Source organism: Physella acuta, unplaced genomic scaffold, assembly GCF_028476545.2.
Source record: "Physella acuta isolate Inbredline_101_S28 unplaced genomic scaffold, ASM2847654v3 ptg000563l, whole genome shotgun sequence".
Classification (NCBI taxonomy): domain Eukaryota; kingdom Metazoa; phylum Mollusca; class Gastropoda; family Physidae; genus Physella; species Physella acuta.
In genome coordinates this window covers 107,464-121,133 of record NW_026732082.1, presented here as the reverse complement: position 1 = coordinate 121,133, position 13,670 = coordinate 107,464, and the positions used below count along the sequence as shown (strand labels likewise).

Sequence of the window (13,670 nt, the reverse complement as noted above, 5' to 3'; positions counted from 1 at the left end):
TTAAATTGATATTGCTGAAAAAACTTTGAATGGAAGCAACAAGCCAAATGAAGAGCTAAATATTTAAACAACAGGTGGTTTATACATGTCTAGGCCAGTTCTCAGTTCTAGTATGACAGTTGTCTCTAAAATAAAATTTAAAAAAATAAAAATCTAACATACCTTCAGCCACTGAATGTTCACCATTGAATTTTTCACTCAGATCTTTGCTTATTCGCTGAAACATAAAAACAGAATGAACACACCCAAACCATAAAAACAGAATGAACACACCCAAACCATATAAACTGAATGAACACACCCTAACCATAAAAACAGAATGAACACACCCAAACATCAGATCAGGACAACTGACCAGTGCTAGCTATAAACTTTCGTATGACACTAATGTTTGTACTAGGCACACCAACTGATAGCCACCTGTTCAGTACAGTTATGTGATATTTAGGACCACTGGTATGTAAAAATCTGAACTGATCTGTGACCACAAACCATCATGTGAATAGCATAAATAAATATCCTTTATAACCTGAACTAAGTCAGGACCTCATCAACTAAGTCCTACAGACTCAAGTGTAAGATGTGAGACAATTCTTTCCGTTTCATAGAAATGAAAGACAGTGTGAGCACTGAGATAAAGAAACATGCAGTTTATTTTCCAGTCCATCTTAAGCCTACTGTCTGTATTACACTGACAACATAAATGTGCTGTGATACAATGTGAATGCTCTTTCAACGTTTGGTGAGACATTTTTATGCTTGTTACCTGGATCAAATGATTGTATTCATCTGTTATTGACCTTGTTGCAGTATCTATAGAATCTGAAACAGAGAAACCATTCAGGAGAAAAATGGTAAAATGTGACATTTTTCAAACAACAGTTAAGATCTAGGTCAGATAAAAAAAACACAGCCATCACACATTTAACCAGGTGAGGTTTGAGGTGGACCACAGTTACCTGGTGCACTGAATTACTGGGAGATACAAGTAAATCATTGATTTATTGGGCAGGTGTATTCCTAGTGTGGGTGGTACTATGAGCAGTTATTTACAAAGTGTACTACTACATTGGGCAGTACCAATCACATGTATTTGGTGTGTACCTATCAGGTGTATTCATTTATTGGGCAGTAGCTACAAAGTGTATTTTTACAATGGGCAGTATCTACAAAATTTATTCATACATAGTGCACTATTCTTACATTGGGCAGTACCTGCAAAGTGTATTCTTACATTGAGCAGTACCTACAAAGTTTATTCTACACTGGGCAATACTTACCAGGTGTATTCATACATATGGCAGTACTCACCAGGTGAAGTGTGAGAGGGCTTGACCAGAGCTAGTCTACACAGCTCATCTTTATGTTGCTTATGTAACAGCTCCAGCTCGTGCTGGTAATGTCTCTGTTGTTCTGAGACCTCTAGCTGAGATTTGGTCAGGTAGATCTGTTCCAGGGACAGCTTCAGTGCTGTCAGCTCCAGGGCTGTCTCATCCTGACACACAAACAGCTCAGGCTAATTAACTCACTAATTCACTCACTAATTAACTCACTAATTAACTCGACTAGATCATTCTAAACATTTTAATTACAGAATCCCCCCCCCCCGCTTGTCTACAACACTTACCTGATGTTCTAGGTGTAACTTCTGGATCTCACCCAGGTGTAGGTGGACAAGGTGGGATATCACCTGCTTCAACCTCACTTCTTGCTCTTCATTGAGCTCATTACACAGTTCAGTGATGAGCTGAAACAATATACTAGACATATAACAACAGCAAACATCATACATATACATGCACAATATACTAGACATACAATATACTAGACATATAAAGCCAGCAAACATCATACATATACATGCACAATATACTAGACATACAATATACTAGACATATAACGCCAGCAAACATCATACATATACATGCACAATATAATAGACATACAATATACTAGACATATAACGCCAGCAAACATCATACATATACATGCACAATATACTAGACATACAATATACTTGACATATAACGCCAGCAAACATCATACATATACATGCACAATATACTAGACATACAGTATACCAGACATATAACACCAGCAAACATCATGCATATACATGCACAATATACATATATATATAGACATATAACACCAGAAAATATCATACATATACATAAACAATATACTAGACATAAAAACACCAGCAAACATCATACATATACATAAACAATATACTAGACATATAACACCAGCAAACATCATACATATACATGGTTAATAATCACATGCACTCTACTGCATGATCATACATTCCCATAATTCAATAATTAGTGGACAAATTATTGTCCACTAGTGCACATATCCATATATAATGGACACTTCCAATACCATTAGATAAAGCACACCACAACACACAACGCCTACAACTATATGCTGACCACAGCTGGCCACACCACCCACAACTGAACACACCATCCAGTACTGAATACATTGCCCATCATAGGACACACCACCCAACATTGTACAATACCCTCCACTGGCCACACCACCTACAGCTGGCCACACCACCTATAGCTGACCACACCTGTAAAACCTAGGCACTGACCTGCTCATATTCCTGCTGCCTGTAATCCATGTGTTCCTTGTTGTTTCTTCTCTCAGCTTCCAATTGTCTTTGTAAGGAAGAGATCTGATGCTCATATTGGATACGCAGTGTATCCAGCTGTGGATAGAGACAGGTATACAGATGTATAAACAAGGATAAAGTTGTGGATAGCGGATAGAGTCAAACTGACAGATATTTAAACAAAGAAGCAAATATTTGGCTTTAGAACAGTGTAGACCTGCATCCAACAATGGATCTCTTTCTACATTGATGAATAAAAATGTTTACATCACAAATCAAATTAGTAAATTGTTACTCTAGATCATCAAAAATATTACATTTCTAAAGAATAGATAAATAAAAGGAACTTAGATTTAAATTTTCTAAAAATTAAATTTAAAAGAGGAACTATGATTACATTACTAAAGACTAGTTAAATTAAAGGAACTAAGATTACATTACTAAAGACTAGATCAATTAAAGAAAATCAGATTTAATTCCTGAAGACTAGATCAATAATAAGAATTGAGATCATTACTAAAGCCGAGATCAATAAATAGATCCAAATTTCCTGAATAAAATGCTAACACAGCTAAAATCAGTACACCTATTCAATCAAAAAATATAAAGCACATAGTGTAAATATATTCCCTTCTAGTGGTCCCCCCCCACTGATTACATGGAGCAAGTGAACACAGTGATTCACATCAACCCCACACTACAAACACATGCAGCATTAACACTTGCCATTATTAGCATGTGTGGGCTGTAAGGACTAATCTAGGGGTTCAAAGTTAACCACATCTATTCATAAGGTTAACCATGTATCCCCAGTTAGTGTCATACAGACTAATCTAGGGGTTCAAAGTTAACCACATCTATTCATAAAGATTAACCATGTATCACCAGTTAGTCACTTAGTGTCATACAGACTAACCTATGTGTAACCAGTTAACCACACAGACTAACCAATGTGTAACCATTTAACCATACAGACTAACCAGTGTGTAACTACATAACCACACAGAATAACCAATTTGTAACCAACTGACCACAGAATAACCATATCTTGTTCCAGATTAACCCATATATAACAAGTTAACCACACAGATTAACTATAACACCACAAGACCAACCCTTTATAACCAGTTAACGACACCAAAAGACTAACCCCATATAATCAATTAACCACACAGACTAACCATATATAACCAGCTAACGACACCTCAAGACTAACCCTATATAACCAGTTAACCACACAGACTAACCATATATAACCAGCTAACGATGCCCCAAGACTAACCATATATAACCAGCTAACGACGCCCCGACTAACCTATGTACCTTACATGCCAACAAGCTATACCCAGCGTCAGCTTACAGCCATAAATCATTGACTAGGATATCGTTCACCCGCTAGTTAATGTTGGTTCATTCACTCTCTTGTATTGATTATCGGAAGCGTGTCTACCAACGCTATTCAAACAACTACACCTTCGATGTGGTACCCTGCCACAATACCCTGGTATGTCACTAGAGCGCCAGGCGACCGGTCCCTACCTTCACTTTAGATAACTCTATATGGAGCCCTTTAGGAATCCAGCTAATGCGCAGGCCGTCTGCCGCGGTAACCGTCATCTGCCCGTAGTTACTCACACGGGAATAACGCGGGAAAACCTTGCGATACATGGCCGGCCGTGCAGTGCGGGGCAGTGAAGGGAAACAACTACGGCACTCCCGGCATGGGCGTGTCCTGGAGGTCGTAAGACGAAGGGCGAGTAATATGGCGGGGTGGGGTGAGTTGTCTGGGTGAGCCCCGGTATTTCAAGTGTGAACTTGTATCGATGTCCGTCAAATATATAAGCACTGGTAGTTTTGTGAAACTAGTTTAATCGCTACCGGTTTACACAATGTAATTTCACTGCAACGATGGACATTTAATTTCTTAGTTTCTGTTAAATCTACAGCTAGGTTTCACACAGTTAAAGAAACTATTGCACCCACTGAATCTAATAAAAATCGAACACAATGTTGCTGCTACACCCATATTTAGGAATATATAAAGTCGTCTGCCAAACCAAACTTTATCTAAGACAATGCCGTCTGCTACATCCAACTATATCTAACACAATGCCGTCTGCTACATCCAACTATAACACAATGCCGTCTGCTACATCCAACTATATCTAAGACAATGCCGTCTGCTACATCCAACTATATCTAACACAATGTCGTCTGCTACATCCAACTATATCTAACACAATGCCGTCTGCTACATCCAACTATAACACAATGCCGTCTGCTACATCCAACTATATCTAACACAATGCCGTCTGCTACATTAGACTATATCTAACACAATGAACACAATGTCGTCTGCTACATCCAACTATAACGCAATGCCGTCTGCTACATCCAACAATAACTAACACAATGTCGTCTGCTACATCCAACTATAACACAATGCCGTCTGCTACATCCAACTATATCTAACACAATGCCGTCTGCTACATCCAACTATACCTAACACAATGCCGTCTGCTACATCCAACTATAACGCAATGCCGTCTGCTACATCCAACTATACCTAACACAATGCCGTCTGCTACATCCAACTATATCTAACACAATGCCGTCTGCTACATCAGACTATATCTAACACAATGAACACAATGTCGTCTGCTACATCCAACTATAACGCAATGCCGTCTGCTACATCCAACAATAACTAACACAATGTCGTCTGCTACATCCAACTATAACACAATGCCGTCTGCTACATCCAACTATATCTAACACAATGCCGTCTGCTACATCCAACTATACCTAACACAATGCCGTCTGCTACATCCAACTATAACGCAATGCCGTCTGCTACATCCAACAATAACTAACACAATGTCGTCTGCTACATCCAACTATAACGCAATGCCGTCTGCTACATCCAACAATAACTAACACAATGTCGTCTGCTACATCCAACTATAACACAATGTCGTCTGCTACATCCAACTATAACGCAATGCCGTCTGCTACATCCAACAATAACTAACACAATGCCGTCTGCTACATCCAACAATAACTAACACAATGTCGTCTGCTACATCCAACACTATATAACACAATGCCGTCTGCTACATCTAACAATAACTAACACAATGTCGTCTGCTACATCCAACTATAACACAATGTCGTCTGCTACATCCAACTATAACGCAATGCCGTCTGCTACATCCAACAATAACTAACACAATGTCGTCTGCTACATCCAACTATAACACAATGTCGTCTGCTACATCCAACTATAACGCAATGCCGTCTGCTACATCCAACAATAACTAACACAATGTCGTCTGCTACATCCAACACTATATAACACAATGCCGTCTGCTACATCCAACTATATCTAACACAATGCCGTCTGCTACATCAAACACTATCTACCACGATGCCGTCAACCACCGAAATAGTGAATCTTCGAGCCCCAGCCTCTGGTTGCCGAGCATACATAATTACTAGAATACTTGATGGGTGCCTCACGCAAGTCACGAGATCAAACAAGTGTTGACGACTTCAAGCAAGGACAAACGAGAAAGTTTGGGTTTATACACAGAACATACGTCAATTACAATTCAAAGAAAACGCTGGGGATACAGACAGCACATCGTGGGGATACAAAACTGAAAATGATGTAGCAATATAACCTGCTATCATGAACATTACTATAGGTCGGGCGTCACCTGTTGCGGTAACTAAGGGTATCCCCCTAACATAAAATATTGTTTTGGCAGAAAAGCTTACGGGGATGTGTCGCCCCCTAAATGGTGCAGACCGAACCCTCCTCCCTTACATTGTGACGCCACTCCTATATATCATGGTGATATAAAGAAAGTAATAAACAACAATACGAGGTTTGTATTTGGCGCTGAAGGTCGAGTTAACTAAACTGTATATCATGGTGATACAAGCTCTGTATATCATGGTGATACAAATTGTTTCTCATGGTAAAAGAATATATGTAATGATGTTAAAAACTCAAGTTAAACATTTTACCCAAGCCTTGAATTAATCAAAGTTAGACAGAAACCTATTGATCCATCAGCCTTAGAATCATCAGCATTAATGGAGCACTTGTCCACGGCCCTCCATTAAAAAAACCCGCCCCTCGTAAACAATGTATGACCAAGAAAGCCATTAGGGTTTACCTGCCATATGGAGCAGAGGGTAACCTTCAACCTCTCAACAAAGGGGGATAATTCGACAGACGATGAAAACAACCTCTTCCCCATTTACCCCAAAAATTTAAAAAAGTTCGTGATGTTATCTAATTAAAATCCGCTAAATAACAACAGCAATGTAAACTATCTGTAGCGATCCACAGAGCTACAGATCTACTAGACACCAATAGAACTTGTAGAGTTTAAAAAGACGCAAAAAAATAAACATTTTCGCATAATGAATTACCCATACATGATGTAAATAATATCCCAGTCCTCATTAATAACAAGTCTAAATTTCCCTTTAGCAGGTAATAACGCTATTAGAATCTCTCTTGTTTAGACGCTAAAAATACTTGAATGTGTGTCTATGAAACCGTCAGACAACTGAATCACTGGCCCCATTCATCTAAACACTTGAGATAGAAAAGAATGGAAAGGGGAACAGAATGGGGAATTCCCGCACAGCTGTGTCGAATGTTTGCAACAGATTTTGGTGTGTCCACATCGTCTTCGTGTATTTTTGAAACAGCGCTACACAGACTTACCTGGGACATACAGGTAGTTAATCAAGCTGGAATGTCTGCAAGTGCCGGCGAGAAAATTAATCAATAATGAGTGCACGCGTGCTGAGCATCTGATTTAATCCATGCAGGTTGTTTGCTCTGATCAAATAGTACAGGCAGCTACAAGGGTCATCTTACGGGGGTGGGTGGGGACTGTTGTTATAGTGACCACAAGCTAAGTGGGGGGGGGGGGTAAGAATGACTTTAAAAACCACGACAAAGTCAGACTGGTAACTAAGCAAGACAACGGAAAACTACTAGCGGAAGATTAATAAAGATAGTCTGCGTGTTTACGAGGGATAGACAAAACATGGAAGCATGTTGATGTAAACTGATGTAAACAAACGAAACAAACCTGAAGGAGTAGGTCAAGAGCTGGCAGCAGCGGTTATGATAAATATCCAGAGAGATTCATGAGAGTAGCCTAGAACTAAAGCAGTGAATTTGGTGACAACACGGCCCACTACACAGCGCGCGCTGAGATAACCTCTGGCATGAGCTGTGTGACACGGTGACACTGGCAGGGGAGGGAAGCCCGGAGATAACTTTTTTTTTTTTAAGCCAGTGGTGCGAGGCTACGGTAGGACGGGCAGGTAGGACAAGACCGCACAAGTCCAGAGAAAATCTATACGCTGCCGGTGTGGAACAAATCCATAGATCTGGTGACGTCACGATGTCAACACATCTACACGGACATGACCCAAATACTTGCTTTACACGTGTGCCACACTGTTCATGTGTTACACTAATAATGTGCCAGATTGGTAGTTGTGTAAACATTGACGTGAGTTGTTACACTGACACATGATAGACGGACGTATGGGACATTTCTGAGTGGTAAACACTGACATATAACACGTGTGGAAACATGATAATTGCTATACTGACATGTAAGATGATGGAATGTGCGACACTGACATGTGACACACAATCGAATCAACGGCATCAACACGTGAGTCAACGGAAAGTGTGCAGCAGGGAAACGTGTAACGTGTTCGACACAGACACGGCACGTATGTGAAACATTGAAACATGTGCAACACGGACAAGTTTATGAAACACTGCCACGTGTACCAGCAACACGGACAAGTTTATGAAACACTGCCACATGTGCAACACGGACAAGTTTATGAAACACTGCCACATGTGCAACACGGACAAGTTTATGAAACACTGCCACATGTGCAACACGGACAAGTTTATGAAACACTGCCACATGTGCAACACGGACAAGTTTATGAAACACTGCCACATGTGCAACACGGACCAGTTTATGAAACACTGCCACATGTGCAACACGGACAAGTTTATGAAACACTGCCACATGTGCAACACGGACAAGTTTATGAAACACTGCCACATGTGCAACATGGACAAGTTTATGAAACACTGCCACATGTGCAACACGGACAAGTTTATGAAACACTGTCACATGTGCAACATGGACAAGTTTATGAAACACTGCCACATGTGCAACACGGACAAGTTTGTGAAGCACAGACCAGAGAGACAGCATTAGTATCAACATGTGTCAACATTGGCTCCTTAGGCAACACGCAAACATTGGAAAACAAATGGAGACTGGTGGAACAGGTGGTGACTGTGACAGTGGGAGAGATAGGTTTCAGTTTTGTTACAGGTTGCTGCGGTGGTGACTGTCACAGTGGGGGAGATAGGTTTCAGTTTTGTTACAGGTTGCTGCGGTGGTGACTGTTTTAACAAGTGGTGACTGTCACAGTAGGGGAGATAGGTTTCAGTTTTGTTACAGGTTGCTGCGGTGGTGACTGTTTTAACAAGTGGTGACTGTCACAGTGGGGGAGATAGGTTTCAGTTTTGTTACAGGTTGCTGCGGTGGTGACTGTTTTAACAAGTGGTGACTGTCACAGTAGGGGAGATAGGTTTCAGTTTTGTTACAGGTTTCTGTGGTGGTGACTGTTTTAACTAGTGGTGACTGGTTGTGTAACAAATTTTTACGTGGGGAGAAAGGTGGTGTGACACTTGTAACGGGGACAGTTGGTGACGTTTTAACTAAACGGTGGTGGCTGAAATAAGTTGTGACAGAAACGTATGTGATGGATTATTATGCATATGATTAGATGACTGACAACGAGTGGTGACAACATTAACAGATGGTGACATAGACGGGAAATAACTGAGGCTGATTTTTTAAATATATAATGAAGACGACTCATGATTTATGCTTTGAACGATAATGATGTGATGGGACTATAACTCTGTTAATCAATCAATAGTGACTGTAGGATGTTGAATGGTGGCTGTCAGATGTTGAATGTGGCTGTCTGATGTTGAATGGTGTCTGTCAGATGTTGAATGGTGGCTGTCAGATGGTGACTGGTGGCTGTCAGATGTTGAATGATGGCTGTCAGATGGTGACTGGTGGCTGTCAGATGTTGAATGGTGGCTGTCAGATGGTGACTGGTGGCTGTCAGATGTTGAATGGTGGCTGTCAGATGGTGACTGGTGGCTGTCTGATGTTGACTGGTGGCTGTCAGATGTTGAATGTGGCTGTCTGATGTTGAATGTGTCTGTCAGATGTTGAATGTGGCTGTCTGATGTTGAATGGTGGCTGTCAGATGTTGAATGTGGCTGTCTGATGTTGAATGGTGGCTGTCAGATGTTGAATGTGGCTGTCTGATGTTGAATGTGGCTGTCTGATGTTGAATGTGGCTGTCTGATGTTGAATGTGTCTGTCAGATGTTGAACGGTGTCTGTCAGAAAACTGAATGGTGGCTGTCAGATGTTGAATGGGGGCTGTCAGATGTTGAATGGTGTTTGTCCAGTTGTTAAAATTTGTACCGAGTACACTAATAAAAAATTCCAAATATGATGGAAAAAGAAATGAATAATGAATGAATGATTCCAATGATGAAGACCAGGCACCAGAAGCAATGAGGCTACTACATTAAAAAAAATCTATACAGAAGCGACTAGACTAGATGAAAATAATAAAACCGTGACCAGAGCTAAATGTTTGTACATCGTGTTTATTACAGCGAACAATCAAATATACATTTACATAGGTGTTACAACTAAGAGAAGGGAGATAATCCAATATATTTTAAAATCAAGTCAGATGGACGGAGGAGAAATAAAAGGCACAAGTTTATAATGTTGGAATGGTGGATATCATACAATCCTAGCTGCTAGGCTAAAAGTTTTTTTAAGGGACATAACGCATATGACAAAGGTCAAAGACGAGAAAATTACAGTGTGATTTAGAACACAGTGGTGACATGTTTTAAGCTACACCATGAGTGGCCATTTACAGTACACTCGGGATGGTCGCAGCTAAACCAGAGATATTGAATTGACTTACATTGTTTTATACTTGGAAGCGACAACTTACTTAGCCTAAACCTCACTCCAGTTATCACCCCTTAAACCTTTGTCATCTTTAAGCTACACTTAAACCTAGTTAATTACCCCTTAACTAAATCTCACACCAGATATCACCTATAAACTTAAATCAAACTTAAACTAAACCTACTAGTTATTACCCCTAAGCTAAACCAAACACTAGAGCTAGTCTCTGGGTAAACCTTGCACCAAAGATTGCATCTAACACCAGAGCAAAACTCAGCAGATAGGGCAGTAGGGGAGAGAACAAAAACCATCAACTACAGCCAACAAGCATGCAATAAACTACATCATGCAACAAGAGTAACAGTGTAATAAAAAATCTGCACAGCCATTAACAATAAGTAAAATATATAAAAATATAAAAAATTTTTATAAATATCTCAACATGTTAAAAAAATAACCTCAACATCAATTCTGTCCACAGAATATTGTAGATTACTTTGTTCCTGGGTATTTATTTATATAAAGTTAAGTTCATTTTATATGATTATATTAGCACCATGGGTAACTTTTAAATGAGAAACCAACTAGCCTATGTGACTAACTCATTGCATCCAGTAGGTCAGTCCAGTCTATATTGCTATGTTAGCTCAGTCTTCAACAGCTACATTATCTGGTCTATACAGTTACAGCTTCCAATAATCTGTTTTACCTGCAGTAAACATTGGTGTGATCAAACATTAGGGCATGGGTTGATGTTAGGTTTTAATGTGAAGACATTCTTGGTTCCATCCAGCCAAAGACATCCATGGTTCCATCCAGCCAAAGACATTCTTGGTTCCATCAAGCCAAGACATTCTTGGTTCCATCCAGCCAAAGACATCCTTAGTTCCATATAGCCAAAGACATTCTTGGTTCCATCCAGCCAAAGACATTCTTGGTTCCATCCAGCCAAAGACATTCTTGGTTCCATCCAGCCAAAGACATTCTTGGTTCCATCCAGCCAAAGACATCCTTAGTTCCATATAGCCAAAGACATTCTTGGTTCCATCCAGCCAAAGACATTCTTGGTTCCATCCAGCCAAAGACATTCTTGGTTCCATCCAGCTAAAGACATTCTTGGTTCCATCCAGCCAAAGACATTCTTGGTTCCATCCAGCCAGAGAAATGTCTGGTTCCATCCAGCCAAAGACATTCTTGGTTCCATCCAGCCAAGACATTCATGGTTCCGTCCAAAAGACATTCTTGGTTCCATCCAGCCAAAGACATCCCTGGTTCCATCCAGTCAAAGACATTCCTGGTTCCATCCAGCCAGAGAAATGTCTGGTTCCATCCAGCCAAAGACATTCTTGGTTCCATCAAGCCAAGACATTCTTGGTTCCATCCAGCCAAGACATTCTTGGTTCCATCCAGTCAAAGACATCCCTGGTTCCATCCAGTCAAAGACATCCCTGGTTCCATCCAGTCAAAGACATCCCTGGTTCCATCCAGTCAAAGACATTCCTGGTTCCATCCAGCCAAAGACATCCATGGTTCCGTCCAAAAGACAATCTTGGTGCCATCCAGTTCAACCTGAAGACATCCCTGGATTCCTCTATCCCTAATCAAGGTGTAAAGAAGATTGGAAAAGTGGTGTCTGGGCAGTGCACAGGTCACACTTTTTACCCCATGTTGTGGCAGCAGTCAGATGAACTCTAGCTACTCATTATACACTGAACAGGCCATTAAGTACACTATTTTAAGCCTGGTCTGTACATGAGTAGATCAGTACAGTCCGTGGTGCTCCAGCTTAAACTGTAGGTTACACCAACCAAGCCTGTGTGTACTCTAGAAAGTTGGATAATGTCAAACCAGCCTATTTCCTCAAGGTTTGGCCTGCTCTGTGAACAGAGTGGAAGCTTGTTGATATTCTCGTCTTAGTTTGGCTCTTAATCTCTCCACAGCTTTTAAGTGTCGTAGATTCACTTCCTGGTCTTCACTGGTGACTCTACATGTCTTATCTGCCCACTGTCCAGCAGATAAATAATTGGTCTCCCCCAGAGGTTTGGCTTTCAACTCCTCCAGCAACTTGTTTTTCTCTTCTATAAGACTGTCTTCCCTTTCCTGCAGGTGAGATTCTATCTCAGAGATATGCTCCTCCATTAGACGCTTCTGCTTCATGAGCTGCATCTCTGTGAAATCTTTGAGTAGACACAGCTGCTCGAGGTGCCTTCTCTCTGCCTCACAGTGCTGCAGCTCTATCTGGCGCTGGGTCAGCACCTTGTACAGGTGGTCCAGCTCCTCTATCTTCTCTATCAACTTGTCCTGCTCCGCACACCCTGCCCTCACGCCCTCTTTCTCCTTCATCTGATTCATAAGCTCTGCTCGTTGGCTCTGAAGGCTTGTCAAATGGCTGCCCAGACAACTCTTCAGCTCCTGGGAGTAAAATTCTTTTTCCTGCAGCTTGAGACTGAGGTGAATGTTCTCAGCCTCCAGCTCCCTCACCTGAGATCTTAGACTTTTGTTTTCATCCTCCAGCATGGCAATCTGCTCAAGACAGATGGACAGCCTTTCATCTACTGGCTCCCGTCTCTGGAACTCACCTCCCTGCTCACCTTTCCCACACACACCTGCAGACTGCCTGCCTGAAGATGACACCCTGCTCAAGACTAGCTCCTTCTCCTTCTCATCTCTGACCAAAGCTTCTTTAATCAATTTGTTCTCTTGATAGTAGACAGCTTTGGTTTCTTTAAGATCTCTCCTCAGCTGTTTGATTTCCTCAGCTAGAACTTGGTCCACCTCACTGGCCCAGTTGGTCTCACCATCTGGACTCTCCTGCACACCCTGTGATGTGTGAGACCTGAACGACAGCTCCAGTGTAGACAGCTTGCTGCTGCTCACATCGATGCTCTCATCACAACTTGAGGACACTTCATCCAACACAGCTTCAGCTCCAACATCCCCATTAAACTGCTCTTGGCC

The 13,670-nt window shown here is 41.1% G+C and overlaps 1 protein-coding gene across 1 annotated transcript in view; it reads right to left on the bottom strand.

The window, feature by feature from the left end:
* LOC131946569 (uncharacterized) overlaps positions 1–13,670 on the bottom strand; it is a 73,591-nt gene that overhangs the window by 43,827 nt on the left and 16,094 nt on the right. Inside the window, exons 6-10 of the mRNA XM_059307422.1 lie at positions 2,606–2,722; positions 1,628–1,747; positions 1,312–1,495; positions 767–822; positions 163–217 (exon numbers count right to left, since the gene is read on the bottom strand). Coding sequence (XP_059163405.1) covers positions 163–217; positions 767–822; positions 1,312–1,495; positions 1,628–1,747; positions 2,606–2,722 — 532 coding nt within the window. The remainder of the gene's footprint in view (positions 1–162; positions 218–766; positions 823–1,311; positions 1,496–1,627; positions 1,748–2,605; positions 2,723–13,670) is intronic.